The sequence below is a fragment of the Sitodiplosis mosellana genome, unplaced genomic scaffold (genome assembly GCF_009176505.1).
Source record: "Sitodiplosis mosellana isolate CC-2019 unplaced genomic scaffold, AAFC_SMos_1.0 Smas_scaffold_1, whole genome shotgun sequence".
NCBI classification, from domain to species: Eukaryota; Metazoa; Arthropoda; class Insecta; order Diptera; family Cecidomyiidae; genus Sitodiplosis; species Sitodiplosis mosellana.
The window spans coordinates 5,095,289-5,115,771 of record NW_022595244.1 but is presented as its reverse complement, the minus strand read 5'-3'; the positions used below and the strand labels follow the sequence as shown (position 1 = coordinate 5,115,771).

Below are 20,483 nucleotides of genomic sequence, written 5' to 3'. Positions count from 1 at the left end.
CAGATTTCACAAAATATCGAGAGTAAAACTCCTTTTTTTTCATCTTTTGTTCACTTTTGAGAATTTTTCATGTTTTTTTTTTCAAGAACATTTTTTTTACCCATTTGATTTATATGAGTGAATCTATTGAAGCAAAAATCCAACCAGGTTTGAGTTGGTCATGTAAATGGGAATAAATAGTTAAGTGGAAGCTTGGCGCCGGCACGATGAGAAATCCCTTTCCAAGCAAATAATATTATTTCGAGTGTTTCAGATCAATTGAAAAGCGTTTAAATAATCATAACTTCTATTATTAAAACAATGTAATGATTTCAAAATTGACGCTTTAATAATCGGTTCGAATTGTGTTTGTTTGTTGGGCGTGAAGATCAAAGGACTTGTTTGCTTTGTCGGCAGCTATAAAAAATCGTTATAAAAATCACATCGTAGTCAAAATATAGCCGTAAAAATGTAATTATCATCAATATTTGTGTCCTAATGCACGAGAGCCAATAAATACGACCATATGCACATTCGGGTGCAATGCAAACGTCGATTGTGATAACGAAGCGGCTAATGAAACACTTAGTGGCTCTATATGTTCACAGCTTTTTATTAATCCCCGAGTCCCACGTCACCAATAAACGTGTTTTAATGACGAATTACCTATGATTTTATGACATTCTAACTAATAATCCAATCACACCAATCGAACGGCATTGCTTTCATCTTTTCACTGTTGTCTCCTGAGTGCAAGCAGTTGTTCGCAAAAAGCCGTATAATTTTATTTCCTATCCCGAGAATACATTGCCGTCAGGATGTGCGTACAAGAGTCTGTTCTTCTCTGAAAGGAAATATTTTCCACACTGAAGTCGCTCTTTTCTATGTTGACTTGAATTTTTATTGTTGACTTGGATTGTTTTTCTTTGATTTTCAGTTGACAAAAAACAGTTCTCTTCCTAAGATTCTAGTAGAAAATGTTACCCGAATCCATCTTTCTTTCTCTTCTGAGTCAAACTCGAATGCGGCTGACATTTTGTCTGTGAATCGGCGAACAACTGCACAAACGCCGTTAAGATGTCGTGTCCAATTAAAATCACGTTAATTAATGACTTTGTACGCACTGGAAACATTCATCTCTATTCTCTATCAACCGATTCATTCATGTTCGAGATCTATTTTTGAGCGATAGATTCGAAGCATCGTCAAACGTTTTTTTTTTCTTCGTTTTCTCGTTCAATTTTTGTCGAAATCCAAAGAAGAAAAGAGTCAAAATTTGGAACGGAAACTACTTTTTGTAAGCACTGAGAGGAAAAACTCTTTCTTGGTCAACTAGAGCAAAGAAGACTTTCTTTCAAGATATCAAAGGAAGAAAATCGAAAAGAATCTCTTTCATTTGTTCCAATTTTAAATGAGAAAAATGAAATTGAATTTACAATTAATAAGTTATTAATTTGCTTATATCATTATTAGCTAAATCAATGGGATGGCTTGTGCGCAAATCAATTGAAATAAATTAGATTAGGCGAATTATGAAGGCTGGAATTTGTAAGTTGGAATATTTCATCGTGTTCAAACTTAAAAGGCGCGTTCACTTTCGTTGCGTTGGCACCGTGTTTAACACCGAAAATCAAGTCGAATTAAATTAATTGTGTGAAATCGTGTGTCTGCTTGTAAATGTTCTGATTAAATTACAGGCATTATGCTTTGATGATGGCATTCGTGTGTTTGTTTTTATTAATTTGCTAACAAATGCATCGCAAAATCAGATTATACAATTCGTTCTATGGGCTGTGCAGCGTTGATAGCTGAACAAATCTGTGTTCTCAAAATTAATTTCATGCATGCCGATTGTGTATTACTCCTCCCACAAAGTGGTGCGTGGCTTAATTGAACGAGCACGTGAACGAGCTCGAACAAATGTGTAGCAAAGATCGCGCGCGGCATTTGTATGAAAATTGTCTGAATCACGGGTAAAAGCGAACATATCAGAAATGGGTCTATCGAATGAGCGGAGAACAGAAAGTGTGCATGTGTGACAAGCGATCAACGATCGAGAAAAACGACTTCAAACGTTCGGCGTAGCACCAAAACGAAAACAGAAGTCAAACTAAAACAGAGACGAGATGTAAATGTGAAAAAAGGAAGGAGGATCGCTGTGGTTGCACAGCGTTGTTAGCACCACCAAAGTCTCTCAAGATCAACATCAACAGCACTTCAACATAATTTCAGTAGTCAGTTGACTAGCGTTTGATTAAGTCAAAAACCATTCATTTTAATTTGGTTAATTTAGTCAAAAAAAGAATTCCATTCAAAACGCATCGATCTTCGTCGTTTTTTCTCTGATTTGTTTTTATAATCAACTCGTGCGATTTCATTGAACTGAGGCGAAAAAGTGCGTATAACAGTATTTGTGTTTTTTTTTTGTTGCTATTCCACGTGTCGCGCGTGTTTGTAGATTTATTCCGAATTTTTGTGTGTGCCCATCAAAATTGGCAACGCTAATTCAATTAAGAGTAGTATTTTCGGTGGCACACACCTCGTAATTTAATTAAGCTGCGAACAAATTTGGTGGATGCTTTTCAATTACGCCATTGAATTCGAATTCAAGAACCGAACGAAAAAGTGCAAATCGGAGAAATGTTGAATTTTAATGCGATTGATACGAACCCAAACACATCGTTTTCCCATTCGCTACACGGTGCAAATTTCAGCGAAGCGCCGGCAATGGTTTCATCATCGCCGTCAAATCAACAGCATCATCACCATTCGACACAGGCACAGCAGATCAATTTGAATTATCTTGGCGCAAACACAAGTGGCAATCAAACCAGCTGGACGCATTCGGATTCCGTTCATAACACATCAAATTCAACGATCGATGACAATTGCAATCGGAGTAACAACAACAACAATTTGCCAAATCCAAGTGAAACTACCCGTGATGTTCAACATCAAAAGGATTATTTGCAAACGGTTATCGGTGCTGACGATTCAGACGGTCGATCGACTTTGAACATGGGCAATTTTCTGCAACAAAAAGGTTCGGAAAATGTTAAACGATTCTCAGTTAACAATTTACTACAATTGGCCAATAACTGTCGGGCATTAGTCGATGAACATCGACTATCCTCCGGTAAGTAACAACACTTTAGCAATGAAAAATGTATATTTTTAGCATGTGAGGGCCCCGGTAATTTTTATCACTAGAGACGAAGAACGTGATTAGATCGTAAAGACTGAATTAGCGATTTTTTTGTCTACCGAAAAAGTGGGTGATTAGCGTGTCATTAGCAAAAAAAAATTGGCCGGACTTTCTTATGTGAACAAAAGGCTTGGAGATATGGAGAAAAAAAAAGATGCATCGGGCAAAAGGTCAAACTGAAGTAGTGTAAACCATATTTTACCGTCACAGCTTCGTCGATATTGGCAACTAATTTGAGTCATTTTGTGGAACAAAAAAAGGTGACGTGATTTGCCTAGCATACCAATTAGCGTCTTTTTTTCTCGATTTGAAGGACGATTCGTCAAAATGTTTGATTCTACTTCGTGTCGAATCACCTTTATTAGATTGTGTTCAGTGCTGCAAAAGCCTTTAAGTGATGCATTACTACGGTGAGACTAGTGATAATTTTCTTCAAATGGTTCGGAAACCAATTCAATTTCAATTTGTCCAAGTTTCAAGCGTTTCAAACGCAACAAACTTGTATTTTTTCCGCAATTTTAAGTGCTTTATCTTCCGTCGCATTTCAATTATGGTTCTACCGTTTGACTAAATTGATGTTCAATTCTCATCACTTTTGATGTGCAATGCAATTATTCATTTTATCGCTAAATTTCCTCACGGTTTTCTCTTTCTCGCCTTTTTCGTGCTGCTTTCCTTTAAAAAAAACATCTTTTCGTGCCGTATATTTTTTGTGTCGTTTTTTAAAAACCTTTTTTGTGTTTGAATTCCCCAGCGACAATTCACACATTTGTTGCATTGCTTCCATCTGCGCACTTCTTTCTATATCAATTAAAATGCATTTGCATCGAAATGTGAAAATGCAGTTTCCAACGCGCGCGCTCACGAGCTACGGCTCATTTTCACTTAAACGCGACATATTTTACGCTATCATTAACCAAATTGGTACATCACCACAAAAACCAACTCCAGTGATTTCGCTGTTCAAGTGGAAAAAAACGGGAAGTGTCGCGGTTGTGTCAAGTGCACTAACGTTAAACACGAAGATGATTTTCTTCGTTTTTTTCCCTCGACTCATCAACACAGTTTGAGTGACAGGATTTATGTTGTACAAAGCAACAAGAAATGGAATACCTATAACATTCACTCATTCACTGTCTTTTTCATGAAAGGGATTAACTACATTCAAAGCAATTCAAAGTAACGAATGACTTTTCGATCATAAAATCTTTCATCCAACAAATTGCCGGCTTGAATGAAAATACCGAGTGTTGTGTAAATAGAAAAAAATTTGTCATCAACGCACACGCACACATCACATAAATTGTAACTCATTCCTTTTAAGTCGATTGCTTACATTTTACGTCAGATTAATTCGATGAACCGGATAACGTAAATTTTAACCGAATTGAGCGAGAGAGGGTGAGCGATTACTTTGGAATAGAAGTAAAAAAAATGGAGAAAACAGTGTTTTGAAATCTAAGTAAAAGTATTCACTTTCGGTTTGGCAAGCAACTCAAATCCATAAAGAGAATTTTAGTTGAAAAAAAACGTAATACCTTTACCTCGAGGCATGAACATGTGCTATAGAAAAAAACCTTTGATAAAACTCCAATTCCAATTTGAAATTTTCTAATTAATAGTCCAAATTAATTGCTCTTGACCAAAGCAAAATTGAAAACGCCTCTTTCAGATACTTTCTTCCAAGTACACTTGAAGAAGCTGCAAATGTCACTTGTTTGAAAATGTTGTTATTAAGTAATTCAATACCTCCACTTGGAGATGAGAGTAAAAGAAAACACTTGATAAATCGGAATAAATAAATGTGCCGACAAGCAACAGCATATTATCCTTTTTGCCTGACTGTTTGAACAACTGAAATGATGAACATGAAATCGATACAGTGAATTATGCCACGCGGAGATAAACATGTACCAAAAAGTCCGCATGAATGTTACGCAGAGACTCGAATGTAACGAATTTACCATGTGTTGGTTATGGTCGAGATGTGAGCGACAAAACGACAACAAGCATAACATACATTGCTACTGATTTTTGAAAGATCATTTTTCATTCTTTGCTACTTACATTCTTCGTTTTTTCGTTTACTATGCTGGTTTGAATGCTATGCACCGTATCTCCTTGGCGCAATGTAATTTGGACTCTCGCACTATCGATATGCTGCGGTGGATTTCAAACAAACGGTTTTATTCGTGTCTTTGCCATAGTTTTGCAACATATTATGGTTTACCATTTTATTCGTAGGATAGTTTTACTTGAGGAAGGCGCCTCTGAGCTAATCGTTGTGCATAATTTTAGTTAATTGGGAAACATCAAACGGTTCAAGTATTATTTGGTGGTTTGGAGCAAATTTTTCGCGTAATGTGTGAAATTCATAGTATAAACCCTTGCGCATACGATTGAAATTGAAGCAACGTGTGTGTTTTCCGTTCACGCTCAGTCCACCGGGAATTGATATCTGTTTAAATGAGTTTTTATGTACAAAAGTAACTGTCAAGCGGATTTGAAAAGGAAATTCGGTTAAAGAGTCACGAGACATACATCTTCTTCTTCTTTTTTCTTTCGAAATTGAAAGTGCATTGACTTTGTGTTGAACTCGGCCCGTTCACATGAATGGATTGGAACTATTTTTTGTCTGAAGTATTTTTTTCCCTTGAAAATATGAAGATTTGCTTAAACTTCTACCAACCCTTTCTTTCCATAATAAAAAGGAGGATCTACAATGTGAATTCTGAATTTTCTACTTTGAAAAAAAAGAGCCGTGGGTTCGGTCACAGTGGAACTTCAACTATTTTCAAAAGATCTCTTCCAAAAGCTTTAAATTCAAACTCATCTCGATCGATCAACATCAGTTGCTTTTCATTGCCCTTGTCTCACTTCATTCGTTAGTGAAAAGTGTGCATGTGTGAATAAGTAAGACATTAAGAGATCAAGCCGATAAACTAATTCTTGGTTCGTTTGATGCCAACGAAATGTGGCATTAATTTTCTAATTACTATCAGATCAACGATCAATCAAAGTTGCTGAAATTCTTGGCATTTACATTTGCAAATGGCAATGTGCATCGTGCAACGCAGATCGTTTTTTTTCTCGGCTCAAAAGTGTATCACGTTTGATTGAAATTAAATTTAAACAAAATCATCATTGTTTTAATGCGTTTACATAGTTGTGAATGCATTTCATTATACACATTCGGGCGAGTTTAATTAAAGCCACATTTCTATTTCGCAGAAGAGACGTATGCAAGCGATCATTTGAACGAAACATCGTCCAATAGTTGCATGGTGAATTCAACGAAAAAACCACGACGTAATCGAACAACATTTACTAGTGGCCAATTGAATGCATTGGAAAAGATTTTCGAGCGCACACACTATCCGGATGCATTTGTGCGGGAGGAGTTGGCTTCGAAAGTCGGTCTGAGTGAGGCTAGAGTGCAGGTAAGGCGTACAAAAATGTTGGGGAATTACTATACAATTTAACACCTTTTTTTGAAGATAAATAAATGTGAAGCGTCCAAAACTCCTTTATTCCTCGTTTTTGCATAACGAACCAATAATAAATGAACCATACTAGGTCCTTCTTGTTTGATCGATTCTAACAAATTATTCAAATGTTCCAGGTGTGGTTTCAGAATAGACGTGCGAAATTCCGTCGCAACGAACGTTCGTCGACGTCAAATCGTTCGTTGGTTTCACAATCGCCGGGGCAACCAGTGCCAGTTATTGCACACAATCAACACAAGGTCATGGATAAAACACATTTTCCAACATCGTCACCAATCGATGGCATTCCAATTGCACCGGCAACGCATTATTCACTTGGTTTCACGAGTTTGGGTGTATTTAGTACGGCCGCAGCTGTTGCCGCTGCCAATTCAACGAAAAATGCGAATTTCAACTACGCCAACTCGTACAATCCATATCATGCGGTGGCTCCAGCTGAAAATAATCCTTATCTTGCCAGCAACTACTGTCAACCGAACTATAACAATTTTGCGTCGTTTCGATACAAAGCACAAGCCGTTCCACCGCCACCAACACACGGATACTCGGCCATTTAGCATAGATGAGCCGAGTGCATTATGCGTTAGTTACGGACTTATTTTTTAAGCTGAAATAAAGGATGTCTAACGAAGTAATATTCAGTTAAGAGACAATTTCGAATTTTGCTATTTAAAACAAAAGCGACTGACTGCCGAAGAAGACAAATAAAAAAACCATTGGAATTGATTTAATACACAACAATTTCTCACATATATAGATAAAGCATCTTTATTATTGACTTTTGGATTTTAAATAATTTAAAATATTAGAACGTATTAGAAGAATTACACATATGAACGGTCGTGAGTTGGTGCTTGACAGTGAAAAATAATTCAGTAAACTCGTTTTTATTTGTTCATTTGAAAAATTTGTTTTTTTTTTCTCTCATCTTCATCGGTGAAATAAAACACAGTGCTCAATCTCAATTTAGAACATTTTCTTCCGCACAGCTGTGAATCGTTCCATGTAATCGTCGTATCCAGGTAAATCGTTGAATTGTTTCGTCGGAAATAGATTACCGTCCAAATATAGATTGGAAATTTGTGAATCTTTCAGAATTTCCGTATGTATTTCGGTGATAGGCAAACAATTTTCCTCAAGTCGTAGCGTTTTCATTCGTGGACACTCGGCGATTTCAATGGCCAACGATGCAATTTGGTTTTGATTACAGTTCAATTCGGTCACATATAGATTTTTCACTTCCGACGGTATTGCAGCGATTTTGTTGCGTGACAAATCTAAAACATCCAAATTTTTCATGCCACCAAACATCGTTGGGAATTGTGTGAGTTGGTTGTTATTAAGATGCACTTGCTTCAAATTTTTCAAATTGACCATTTCACGTGGAATGCTCACTAGCATGTTGCTCATTGCGTTGAATGTTTCGAGTTTAATTAATTGGCCGATGGCAGCGGGTAGTTCGGTGAGACGATTTTCACTGAGGTTCAAGTGCTTGAGCAGTGTAAATCGACCGATGTCGTCGGGCAAGGTGATGAAACGATTCTCAGATAAATCCAATGTTCTCAGCACATTTGGAAAATTTCTCATATGTGGTGGAAATTCCGTCATACGTTGTTGGGATATCTTCAGTACGCCCGTTTTTTGTGCCGTTTCAAAATGCTGCTTTACCACTTTGTTTCCCATTTTTTTATATCGTCGTTTGTTTTGGACTTTTGTTTATCAACTCGAAGCGAACAAAAAAAAGATACTTTGTGCAATCACGAGCCCCGTTTGTTGTGAAATGAAACAAAAAAAAAACACTTCTAATACAGTGTGATACAGTGACCAAGGTCTTTATGAGTCACACCTCCACCACACACACCGTCGAACTGAACTATTTTTTTTCGATCTATTTGTTCAAAGTCATGCAAACGCTGACTCAATTAACTCTAATTATTTCGTTTTTTTTGTTAATTTATTTAACAACAACCGAGCTATATGACCTGACTGCCTGCACAACACAGTATGCATCTGTTGATTAATTGATGCGCATGACAGCTACCCAGTATTCAACCCGTACTGTCATTTCTATTTGTTGACAGTTTCATATTTTTGAATCGGTCATCGTTAACTTTTTATTTGGATGAGAAAAAAATAAATTTCGAGTCAAAGGTGAATTCAAATGGATTGTTTGAACTTTTTTCGTTTAAATATTCTTCGGGAATATTTTTTCGATGAACAATTGTCGTGTTCAACATTGACCGATGAGCAATGTTAGTGTGGTGAATTCCAGTCCAACTATTTTCAAATTCACCATCATGATGACACTTCCATTAGATGTCAGACTCGAAATCACTATCTATTGTATTTGATGAATTAGCGAAAACAAAACTTTCTTTCCATACTTTCTCATCGCAGGCCGATCATCATCACACAGCATAACTTTTCCACTCGATAATCATGATTCACAGTTTATTCATTGTTAATTCAAGCGGGTAATTATTTAAAAATGCTGCAAATTCCGTTTGCTCCATGGAGAATTTTCTATCTGTATTTTACAATTGCAGTGACATTTTTCTGGAAAAGCATTGGCGTAGTGTTGTCTCACGTTCCGTATGTGATTACTTTTTGGATGCACAACGAGCCTCACCGAATGTATGTGAACTGGATTTGGGTTTTTAAAAGTTGGTTTTCATCGATATTTTCCCAATATATTCCAGGATGTACCACCTGTCATACAAACGCCGCACTATTATTTGATCTCGATTCAGCGTGGAAATGTATCATTGGTTGCGGCTTGTAAACAAGAGACTCAACCACTGTTTGTTATTGAATTTTTGCACCGTATCGTTGATACGTTTCAAGACTATTTTGCCGAATGCTCTGAATCAATTATTAAAGAGAATTGTGTGGTAGTTTATGAGCTGCTCGATGAAATGCTAGACAATGGTTTCCCCTTGGCAACTGAAAGCAACATTCTGAAGGAACTCATTAAGCCACCGAACATATTGCGAACACTAGCCAATACTGTGACGGGAAAATCAAAGTAATTTGGCCATTTCCACGTGATTTTATAGCGATTCTGTGTAAATTTCTGATTATTTTTCCACAGTGTAAGCGGAACACTGCCATCCGGTCAGCTCAGCGCTATTCCATGGCGTCGAAGCAGCGTCAAGTACACAAACAACGAAGCTTATTTCGATGTTATCGAAGAAGTCGATGCGAGTATGTGTAACAATTGTGTATTTTAGTTCGATTTAGAAGCAAAAAATTGATTTTTCTTTAAATTTTCAGTTATCGATAAATCTGGTCAAACTGTTTTTGCGGAGATTCAAGGATATGTACGCATTATTAATACATTTCTTACGTTCTATTTCGTTTTACTTTCAATTTTCGCTATTTCAGATTGATTGTTGTATAAAACTCTCTGGGATGCCTGATTTGACGCTCTCATTCATGAATCCCCGTCTCTTTGACGACGTTTCATTTCATCCGTGCGTTCGATTCAAGCGCTGGGAATCGGAGCGAATGCTGTCATTTGTTCCACCCGATGGAAATTTCCGTTTAATGTCTTACCACATTGGATCGCAAAGTGTTGTGGCCATTCCGATTTACGTGCGGCATAGCCTAATATTCAAATCGGGCGAGCAACAAGGGAAATTAGATATAACCGTTGGTCCGAAAACCACATTGGGTCGAACGATTGAAGGAGTTAAATTGGAGATTTGTATGCCAAAATCAGTGACAAATTGCCTGTTGGTGGTGAACCAAGGCAAATACACATTTGACACAGTGCAAAAGATTCTACATTGGGATGTGGGTCGCATCGATAGCGCAAAATTGCCAAATATTCGCGGAACAGTATCGGTTGCGGTTGGTAGCACAAATCTCGAAACCAATCCATCGATCAACGTTCAGTTCAACATATCACAGTTGGCGGTATCCGGACTTAAGGTGAACCGTTTGGATATGTACGGCGAGAAATATAAACCATTCAAAGGTGTCAAATATGTAACGAAGGCAGGACGATTCCAGATTCGAATGTGAAAGAGATGAAAAAAGAGGCAGAGAGAGACAAAACAAGTCGCAAAAAATGAGATTCGATTCAGATGCAATCCAATTCCAATCATTTTTATATTATATGATATTCCAATTAATTTTAAAAACTGTCCCATTTTTTTTTCTTTCAAAATTTTGTGAAAGAATCAAATTTTTATTGCAAACAAGCGAGCAAATGAGCAAGCAAAAACCAAAATAAAAAGTAGAAAAATTGAATGAGAATGTGTTTATTTGATAAAAGTTTCAAGTTTCCAAGATTTCCAATGAAAGGTTAATAAGCATTTGTTGGAAGTGGTGACGTTTCATGTTGCCGCTGTTTGACAGCTCCGTCTGACGTTTCCCGTAATTTTTCCAACAGCGAAAACAAATAGCAAGAATATACACAAATTCTGACACACATTCAATACTAATAATTTCTTTTTTCCTTTTTCATTAAACGTAATAAAATCCATTACGATCAATTTCCCAACTCATAATGGTCATTGTGTCCTAATTCTTTCTTGTTGTTTTGTTTTTCGTTCGTCAAGTGAATAGAAAAGTGTCGAATTTATCGATTGTGTTTACAGTCAAATTTAATTTAGACCGAGCAAATTGACCAAAAATTTACACAGATCACAATGGGTGCTTCAGAATGGGACGGTACGCTATCTTTACAACTGATTTTATTGGATGATTCATTGAAACGTGTCCGTTTTTATTTCGTTTACTTGGTTGTTAGTTTTGCGAAAGCAGGCACGCAAATTGGAGAATGATATCGATATGAAACTGGTGGCGTATAGCAAAATTGGCACATCGTCTATGCCCAGCACATCGGCAGACACGGCTCCACTGCTCAATGAACATGTTTTCGATTCACTATCCATGGAAATTGAACAAATGCTAGATAGAGTAACCACATTTATTTGCTTAAAACAAATCACCGAACATAAGCAAACATGATCACTCATTGACACTTTTATCAATTTCGTTCTCGTTTTCATTCTTATCTTTGCTGTAGCTTTCTGAGATAAATGATAAAATGGCCGAAATACCACTGACCTCCGACTCATACATGATACACACACTGCAACGCCATCGCGAGATTTTGAATGTAACGTTTCCCTTTCTAATCCTTTCCTGCAAATTTAATTAAATTATGGACATTTTAGGGTTACAAGCAAGAGTTCAACAAAATCCAAGCCAATCACACGACACGAATAGAGCGCGAAGAACTGTTGCGCGGTTCAGGCATTTCGATGAGTAGCGGCCTGAGTCGACGTGATATGTATTTGAAAGAGAGCACTCATTTGCATGGGTATGAATTTTTTTTTTTTTGCATATCTAATGGACAATCAATCGCGAACAAATTATGATGAGGATAATAATTCTTTTTTTCTGCGGTAATTTTAGATCGCATGGCCTTGTAAACGACCAAATAAGCATAGCAATGGAAACAAAGGAGCACCTTATGTCGCAGCGTCACCAATTTAAACGTTTTCAAACCCGTTTGAATGACATGTCCAATCGATTCCCATTGATATCGAGGTAAAATGCAACTGACCAAGAAGTAAACACTCTTAAATGAGAATACATCTAATTCTCCATTCAAACCATTTCCATTTACAGTTTAATTCAAAAAATCAACATTCGAAAGCGACGTGATTCCTTCATTTTGGGTCTGGTGATAGCAATTTGCACATTTTTATTAATTTTATATGCATTCAATTGATTCACTATCGTCATTACTATTACTATTGTTAGCGCATTCAAATCAAATTTATATTTTTCTTCTTCTGGTAATTATCTCGCGATGCAAAGAAATTATAATTGACATTTTTGGTCCGGCTGTTAGAAATTTGTATGGATTATGTGAAAGTACGTGTTGCGCAACACATTTATTGTGAAGTAAACAGAAAAGTGGTGTATTTTATGAGAAAGGAAGGAGAAATGCATTGAATTCTTGAGAATGTAAATAAATAACTTGTTCAAACGCAGAGTTCTTTCATCAAATAAAAATCAAATGAAATTTATCATAATCGTTTATATAGCGAACATTTTGGTCTTCTCTTTTTTATTCTAACCACTTTCGTTTCGGACCGTGTGATTCGTTGTATCGCGATAGCGATGATTTCGTTGTCAAGACATTATTCTGCTATTTCTGTATGACGTTACTGCGATATCTGAATATGGTAATGATGCCGACGAACCATCGACCTAACGAATTAACAGTGTTATCTGGTCTATGCTCAAAACTAGATGAAATGAAGATGAAACTTGTTTAAAAACGATAGCTTCTATGGTATATACTTTCATCCTGCTACGAAGATAGCATGTGATTCTAATTTATGGGACATAATATAATGTGTTTGAATACCAAAAAAAAAAAAACTTCTAGAATTTTTAAAATATAATCTACGTCATTATCGCTATGTATTTTCATAAAATCGCATCTTTTTATGTAATAATACTAGCAAGATGCTTGCGAGGCTCAAGCACATTTACTGGATTCGATATTGTGTTTCATAGAAGCTTTAAAAAAACTCGAAGAATTTAAAGAAAATATCAATGAAAGTTCTTCTAAATATGTCTTTCTTTCATTTCCTTTAATAATATGCATGCTGCTTGGTTTATTGCGGAAGTTTCAATCAATTTTCACTCAAAAAGTAATAGTTACAGAGAATGAGTAATTGCAAAAGTAATTTTTGACCAAAAATTACACACAAAATGTAGTTTTCTATCAAATATTACCTTTAAAATTAGTTTTTTTTTTCTGGCAATTACTTTTGAAATAACTCATTCTCTGACTATATTTTAAAATAGAACATACAGACGCCGAAAAGACGGACATTTCATTTTAAATTGTATATAGATTGTACCACTTTAAGAACTTAATCATGAACAATTTATTAAAACTCATTGTGAAAACAAAACATTGAAATAACATCAAATTGTTGACAATGATGGATTAAAATGCATTCGATTCGAAGAGGCTGAAAATGCAAAAGGTAAAAAGATTGCATATTGGCACTGATTGACATTTTCATGGTTACATCATTTCAATTGAAAACTCGTTCGTTTGAAATAAGATTCTTATCTGTGGCGATGTTACTTGACTATAAAGATTACGCACATGGATGCACCTGAAGTTCAGGTCCGGGTCACTTGAACGCTGAAACGAAACTGGCATTTCTAGACACTTCCTATTTTTTCAATTTTCAGAACCATTCTTCCAGAAAGGGAAATGTCAACACCATATTCTCATCGATCAGGTACAGGTTATAAAAAAGCAGAAAAAACGAATAAACTGCCAATGCGACATTTTCGCAAATCAAATTAACTGGTTTTATATATACCGAAACTGTGAGCGAAATGTTATGCAAATGAGGCAAACGCCGACGAAAGAGAAATGTGTACATCGCGGAACCGCGTTTGAACCGGCTTACACCAAATAGGTTGCAGAAAAGAAAAGAAAAGAAATAGATTAAGTGCGCGATCTTCAAACGATTGGACTTAGTTTTTGAATTAGCGAAAGACGAATTCGGTGCTTAGTGGGGAGTCGCAACATTTTTAGTATAAATACTCATTCCATTCGATTCGAAAATCAAACCAAATTTGTTCTATCAACAGGTAACAGTTTTAGCTAATCGGACAAAAATGAAAGTCTTGGTACGCAAAACAAAATTACTTCAACCATTCTGTGCAAACATTCTGGATATGAGATAATTTGTGAAATTCTAAAGTGATGGGAAAGTGTGTGTGATACTAATTACTTTTGTGTTGTTTATAGATCGTGTGCATGTTCGCCTTGGTGGCAACCAGCATGGCTGCCGGTTCAGCCAAAAAAGAAAAGCGTGGTGTATTTGGTTTGGGTTATGGTGGTTTCGGCGGTAGCTCATTCGGTTCAGCCTACTCAGCACCTTTGGCCACATCATACGCTGCCGCTCCAGCTATTGCCACCACACACCAACACACCCACTCAGTTGAACGTATCAATGTTCCACAACCCTACCCAGTCGAACGCACAATCGTCAAGACTGTTGGTGTTGACCGTCCAGTCCCACAAGTTAATATCATTTCGAAACCGTTCTTATTTTCGTAGCAAAATGGCATTCTAATCATTCTAATTTTGTTTATCGTCCATGATTTTCAGCCCTACCCAGTCCCAGTTGTGAAACACGTTCCACAACCATACCCAGTTGAACGTCAAGTCCCACAAGTGAGTATCTTTTCTTTTTTTACCTCCTAATATTTGTATATTGCCGTCTTGTTAAATTCTCATTGATATGAAACTAAAACTAATCGCAACTTCTCTTTCAAACCAGCCATACCCAGTTGCAGTTAAATACCCAGTTGAACATCCAGTCCCAGTTCCATATGAACGTGTCAGCACCGTTATCCAAAAGGTAAGCATCCACTATCAAATCAAATAAGAGAAGAAAAATCGACTTCTTTTGATAGAACAACGACGGATCTGAAAATGCCCACAATAACATTGAAACGATCACATCTAAACCTTTCTATCAATATTATATTTTCAACATGAAAATAGGTCGGAGTTCCACACCCAGTTGCCGTTGACCGTCCAGTAGCTGTTGTAAGAATTATTTTCATCTAATTACAACTTTCATTTTACTCAATCAATGAAATGCTAACGTTTTTATTTCGTTTTCAGCCATACCCAGTCCCAGTCCACACTGCTCCAGCCATCAAAACCATCTCACACGCTGCCCCAGCTTGTAAGTGGCCGTCTTTGTGTGTTCTGAGTTAAATGCTTTCGACATAAAGAACATCTAAACTGAGTTTACTGCGAAAAATATCTCTTTTACGCTAACAGCAATTCGTACACGAACGAGTCAGTGTGACACTTGGTGTGAGCGAGACAAAGTTTGACAGCATACAATTTGGTTGTTTCAGTTTAAATATTCTTTAAGGAAAATCCAAAAACTTGCACGATTCCAAGAAATTTCAATGAATGTTTTTAATCAAAACTTTTATGTCTTTTTACAGTCTCAAGCTATGCTGCCCCAGCTTACACCAGCTCATACGCCGCCCCAGGTTGGTCATCATGGTAAATTAAGAAATTAGAGTAATCTACTTTCATTAATTTGACTCGAGATTTTTCGGAGTTTTATTGTTTCGATCTTGTTATTTGTTCCATCCAAAAAGCCATAATTAATGAATAAAATACTCCAAATTCAAATCATAACTTGTTCGGTGTGTTTTTCTTTTTCTTTTTCGCAAAAATGATTATGAGCCAGTGTGTTCAGCGAAGTTTTGAACTTAACCAATGAACTGCGCTTCAGTTCAAACACTTCGATATGGTCATTTCTCTTCTCAGCAACACAAATGAGTTCCATCTTTTATGTGTTAAGATTTTTCAGAGATGACAAATCGCACCGGTTCACCGAGCAGCGACTGCACCGTAACTGAATTCGCGTTCGTCAAACATGCTCAGTACTTGCAACAAGATAAAAAAAACGAGTGGTTATTTCGAGGGAGCTGTTTTTTTTTGGCTTTTTTTCTTCATTCTACTTTACATTTTTCGTCAATTGTGCCTGTGAGCGCAAAGTGAGTGTGCTGGCTCTCATTTCAATGCAGAACAATATGAAATACACAACTGAGCGTGCGCTCGGTCATCTGTGATATTTTTATTCTATAAAATTAAGGGAAATCACTTACCAGTAAAGGTCCCTCGTTTACACTCTTATTTTTTTTCAAAATTCCGATTGGATTAGTTAGTTGGGGTCAAATGATGACGAATGACACCAATTATTTATCCCCGAAATTCTTTGGAGGTAGTTTTAGGGGGGTCGAAAGTTCGGAACCCCCAATTTTCTGGACGCCATAGCTTCTAAGCGGATGGGCATTTGTAAAAAGTGTCAGTTCTTATCAAAAATAACAATATTGCCGAACACTTTATCCCCAAAAAACCACTCCCTTTGGTTGTAGGGCGCCTCAAAAAACTCAAATTTTCGGGGTGACTTTTTGACCTGAAGGGTGGTTTTTTGGGGATGATTTGTTCGGCAAAGTTTTCAATTTCGACTAGATCTACAACATTGCAGAAGACACTTTTTACAAATGCCCATCCGCTTAGAAGCTATGGCGTCCAGAAAATTGGGGGTTCCGAACTTTCGGCCCCCCTAAAACTACCTCCAAAGAATTTCGGGGGTAAATAATTGGTGTCATTCGTCATCATTTGAACCCAACTAACTAACCCAATCGGAATTTTGAAAAAAATAAGAGTGTAAACGAGGGACCTTTACTGGTTAGAAAGAAGCATTCATTTCGATTGTGGATTCAACACATTATTACTCAAGTAATGTCAATGAAACTCTTATCAGGTACGCTGAATAATTCACTTTTGATTCTCTTATGGGAAATCTCCATTCGTTGCGAATGACTCGACCTTCTTGACAACAATAATTTTCAATCTACAACAGTTGCAAAATGCATGCATTCTATTGATAATTTGGAACATTCCCAAACATAGAATATGTTTGCTGTAAAATAGAAAGGCGAAGAACGTTAAATACGTCTCCGGGCAAATATTTCAATTTTGGCAACCAATGGACTTTGCAAGCTAAAGAAACAATAGAATTTTGCATACAAAAATAAAAACCAACTATCGTCACGGATCATAAAAAGCACCTTTCCCGGAATCTCTACTCTAATTCGAAATGTAGACCGCGTCAATTAAAATCAAAGTCAAGAAATTAAGTCATCAACTAAAAATGGTGTTTTTTTTTCTCCTAATATTTCACAATTTCGTAAGATAAATTTGGCCGATTGGTTGAAACAATTTCGTTCGATTTTAATTAAAACAAATCGGTTTCTTTGTTTCAACGTATCAACTGCGTAATACACATAATCTCCATTCACTGGATTAAAAGCCTCACATCATGGTGATGATCGAATCGAATCGAATCAATGAAATGCATACAAAATAAGTGTGTGCTGTTCATTATAGAAAATGAAAAATGCACATTTTATCTATACAAATTAAACATTGATCAAATCAAAATGTTCACATTTAAAGTGTTATCTTGATGGTTTCGCGGTCAAAATTCTTCAGTTTGCATAGGCATGTAATTCATTTTGGCCAAATCTGAAATCTTCTTGGTCTTTTACAACGTCACCAAACGCGATTGCACGAGAGCATCTTCCTCTTCCAACTTCATTGCCATTTGATATCGATTGGTGGTCACTCGTTGGCGAGGTTACATGATCTTGAATTATCATTTAACAATATTGAACGCGAGTGAAATAGTGTGACTAATGACTGAATTGATATATTGCTCCCGCAAATACAAAACACCTTTGTGTGATACACATGTTGCACCAATTATAGATTATCTGAATAAGAGTATCTGCGAACGAAAGCGATTCACATAATTTGTAACCAAACTTGATTCAAACTTTATATGAAATCGTATCATTTCATTTCATTTCATTTGTGTATGGTTAAATTTCCGTCAGTTGATTACACACGACAAAGCGGATGGCATTTAGAATCACACAATGATTGATGTGTTTAACTGGAACGTCTGCGTCTGCCTATGCAAATTTGATTTCAAATTTAAAGGTCAATGCGTGCTCTCGAAATGTTCGCAGCCTTATTGGCACAAAATTGAAGTACAAAAAGACAGTTTGCATCTTCATAAATAGCTGATCAAATCCTTCTTATACTGGCGACGTCATTCCAACGTCAATAGAAACCAATTTCAATCGAAATTCAATATTATTATTTATGAAAAATGAAACAAAGGTTATGAACAATCACCAACCAGATCACTTTCAAGTGGGAAAACTCTCACCTATTGTTCACACATTTCGGTTCGCACGTGTGAATAAAACCAGCCAATTTGATACTGATTTTAATGTTTCTATTGATGAATGGAAGAAATAAATGGAAATTTTAAACAAGCGCGTAGGTCAAACGGGTGAACGATTAAACAAGAAGTAAGCGGAACTACATGTCTTCAACTCTCACCAACAAAATTTTCATCTAATGCTTTGACCGTGCTCCATTTATTTATGCACTGTGAATTCTTGTGTGTGATTTTTCGAATTTTATGCGCTTATGCTTGCTCGTAGACACCCATCGATAGCCATCGATCGTAGGTTAAATACCTTTATCGCTATTGTTTTCATCGCGCGTCAAGTTTGCCACCAAACATTTCAATGCGACTCTTAATTGGTTTTAAAATGGTACGAAATTTGGTTCATTTGGACAAAATGCTGTTTTAATTATAAAAATTGTGTGATAGGTTTTTAATTTGTTAAGTGTATCGCAAATTTGTGCACTAAATAGGGTCGATTAAGCGAATCCATTTCTTGTAAAAATGGCAAGCGAAAACCCTCAGACAGTGTCTAAGTCAGACACACAGCTCAATGGATATGCAAAACACTACGATTTCAAGAGCAAGAAAAACGTAAGCTTTGCCAAATGTTACGCAGAGCGAACGTTACCCATCGATTCCTGACTAATTCGGTCGCAAGATGAACTTGAAACGAAGCAGTGGGGCATATCATTTGTTTAGTATAAAAACGGTGGTCGTTCGGAGCAGAAATCAGATCAAATTTGTTCTTCGACAGAGAATTACAAACATTGGAAAGATGAAATTCATGGTACGAATTTGATTTCAAATTTGGTTTTGTTTTTTGTGTTGTGTGCTGTAAAAACAAGAAGTGTTTAGTTTAAAGAATAATTGTGTTTAATCGGTTTTTTTTCGTGTCCTTTAGGTTGTTTGCATGTTCGCCCTCGTGGCAACCAGCATGGCTGGATCAGCCAAAAAGGAAAAACGTGGTTTGTTGGGTTTGGCTAACCCAGGTTTGGTTGGTAGCTCATTCGGATCAGGCTACTCAGGCCTTTCAGCTTACTCCGCACCTTTGGCTACTTCATACGCCGCCACTCCATTGTCTGTTGCTGCCTACTCAGCACCAGCTATTGCCCCAGTTGCCACCGTTCAACAAGTCGCCCAACAAGTTCACCAACACACTCACACCGTCGAAAGAGTGAATGTCCCAGTTCCATATCCAGTCGAACGTACCGTCGTTAAGACTGTCCCAGTCGACCGTCCAGTCCCACAAGTAATCAACTTTCTTATGTGTTTAAATTTCATAGTTGAACTGTGCATTGAAATATTAATCGTTTACCGTTCTGTATTCGTAGCCATACCCAGTTGAAGTCATCAAACACGTTCCTCAACCATATGTCGTAGATCGTCCAGTGCCACAAGTAATTATTGTTGCGAATTTAATCCATTCTGAAAGAACAATCAAAACGAATATTCGTTATGTGGAGCAAAATAAGTTGCTTGGCGGTTCTTTTATGAATGCCAATTAATCTTATCCAACAACATTTGTAACGCACATCCCATTTTTAATTACAGCCATACCCAGTCCACGTTCAAGTTCCAGTTCCAAAGGTGAGATTGACTTCGATCATCAAATCCAAATATCTAAACTCGATCCATATATCTATCTCTTTTCCAATATAGCCATACGCCGTCCCAGTTGACCGTGTCCAAACTGTCGTACAAAAGGTCGCTGTTCCACACCCAGTTGTTGTTGACCGTCCAGTCCCAGCAGTAAGAATTATTTTCATCTAGTGTTTAGATTCTAATCACTACTCTCCCACATTGCATGTGAATGAAATGCTAACGGCTTTTGTTTTTTTTCTACAGCCTTACCCAGTCGCCGTACAACCAGTTGTTACTGCCTACGCTACCCCAGCTTTGGCCACCTCATACTCAAGCTACCCAGCCTACTCAAGC

The 20,483-nt window shown here is 36.9% G+C and overlaps 5 protein-coding genes across 5 annotated transcripts; 4 read left to right on the top strand and 1 right to left on the bottom strand.

The window, feature by feature from the left end:
- Nucleotides 1–1,679: 1,679 nt before the first annotated feature.
- LOC129565835 (homeobox protein MSH-A-like) lies at nucleotides 1,680–7,419 on the top strand. The gene is made up of 3 exons (XM_055441088.1): nucleotides 1,680–3,115; nucleotides 6,416–6,624; nucleotides 6,807–7,419. Exons 1-3 carry the CDS (start codon nucleotides 2,620–2,622, stop codon nucleotides 7,245–7,247), a joined length of 1,146 nt encoding a protein of 381 aa, XP_055297063.1. The 5' UTR covers nucleotides 1,680–2,619; the 3' UTR covers nucleotides 7,248–7,419.
- Nucleotides 7,413–8,739, bottom strand: LOC129565836 (leucine-rich repeat-containing protein 57). Its single transcript, XM_055441104.1, has one exon. The coding sequence runs from the start codon at nucleotides 8,371–8,373 to the stop codon at nucleotides 7,657–7,659; it is 717 nt and encodes a 238-aa protein (XP_055297079.1). The 5' UTR covers nucleotides 8,374–8,739; the 3' UTR covers nucleotides 7,413–7,656.
- Nucleotides 8,740–9,001: 262 nt separating this feature from the next.
- Nucleotides 9,002–10,944, top strand: LOC129565828 (AP-3 complex subunit mu-1). The gene is made up of 6 exons (XM_055441074.1): nucleotides 9,002–9,164; nucleotides 9,237–9,324; nucleotides 9,390–9,715; nucleotides 9,782–9,894; nucleotides 9,964–10,010; nucleotides 10,075–10,944. The coding sequence occupies exons 1-6, from the start codon at nucleotides 9,130–9,132 to the stop codon at nucleotides 10,714–10,716; spliced, it is 1,251 nt and encodes a 416-aa protein (XP_055297049.1). The 5' UTR covers nucleotides 9,002–9,129; the 3' UTR covers nucleotides 10,717–10,944.
- A 134-nt stretch (nucleotides 10,945–11,078) lies between these two features.
- Nucleotides 11,079–12,759, top strand: LOC129565837 (Golgi SNAP receptor complex member 1). The gene is made up of 6 exons (XM_055441119.1): nucleotides 11,079–11,367; nucleotides 11,447–11,616; nucleotides 11,726–11,818; nucleotides 11,877–12,022; nucleotides 12,118–12,252; nucleotides 12,334–12,759. The coding sequence occupies exons 1-6, from the start codon at nucleotides 11,346–11,348 to the stop codon at nucleotides 12,434–12,436; spliced, it is 669 nt and encodes a 222-aa protein (XP_055297094.1). The 5' UTR covers nucleotides 11,079–11,345; the 3' UTR covers nucleotides 12,437–12,759.
- Nucleotides 12,760–13,737: 978 nt separating this feature from the next.
- On the top strand, nucleotides 13,738–15,907 carry LOC129565819 (cuticle protein 16.5-like). Its single transcript, XM_055441061.1, has 8 exons — nucleotides 13,738–14,373; nucleotides 14,495–14,770; nucleotides 14,858–14,923; nucleotides 15,030–15,110; nucleotides 15,257–15,301; nucleotides 15,380–15,443; nucleotides 15,715–15,762; nucleotides 15,874–15,907. Exons 1-8 carry the CDS (start codon nucleotides 14,362–14,364, stop codon nucleotides 15,888–15,890), a joined length of 609 nt encoding a protein of 202 aa, XP_055297036.1. The 5' UTR covers nucleotides 13,738–14,361; the 3' UTR covers nucleotides 15,891–15,907.
- The last annotated feature ends 4,576 nt before the right edge of the window (nucleotides 15,908–20,483 follow it).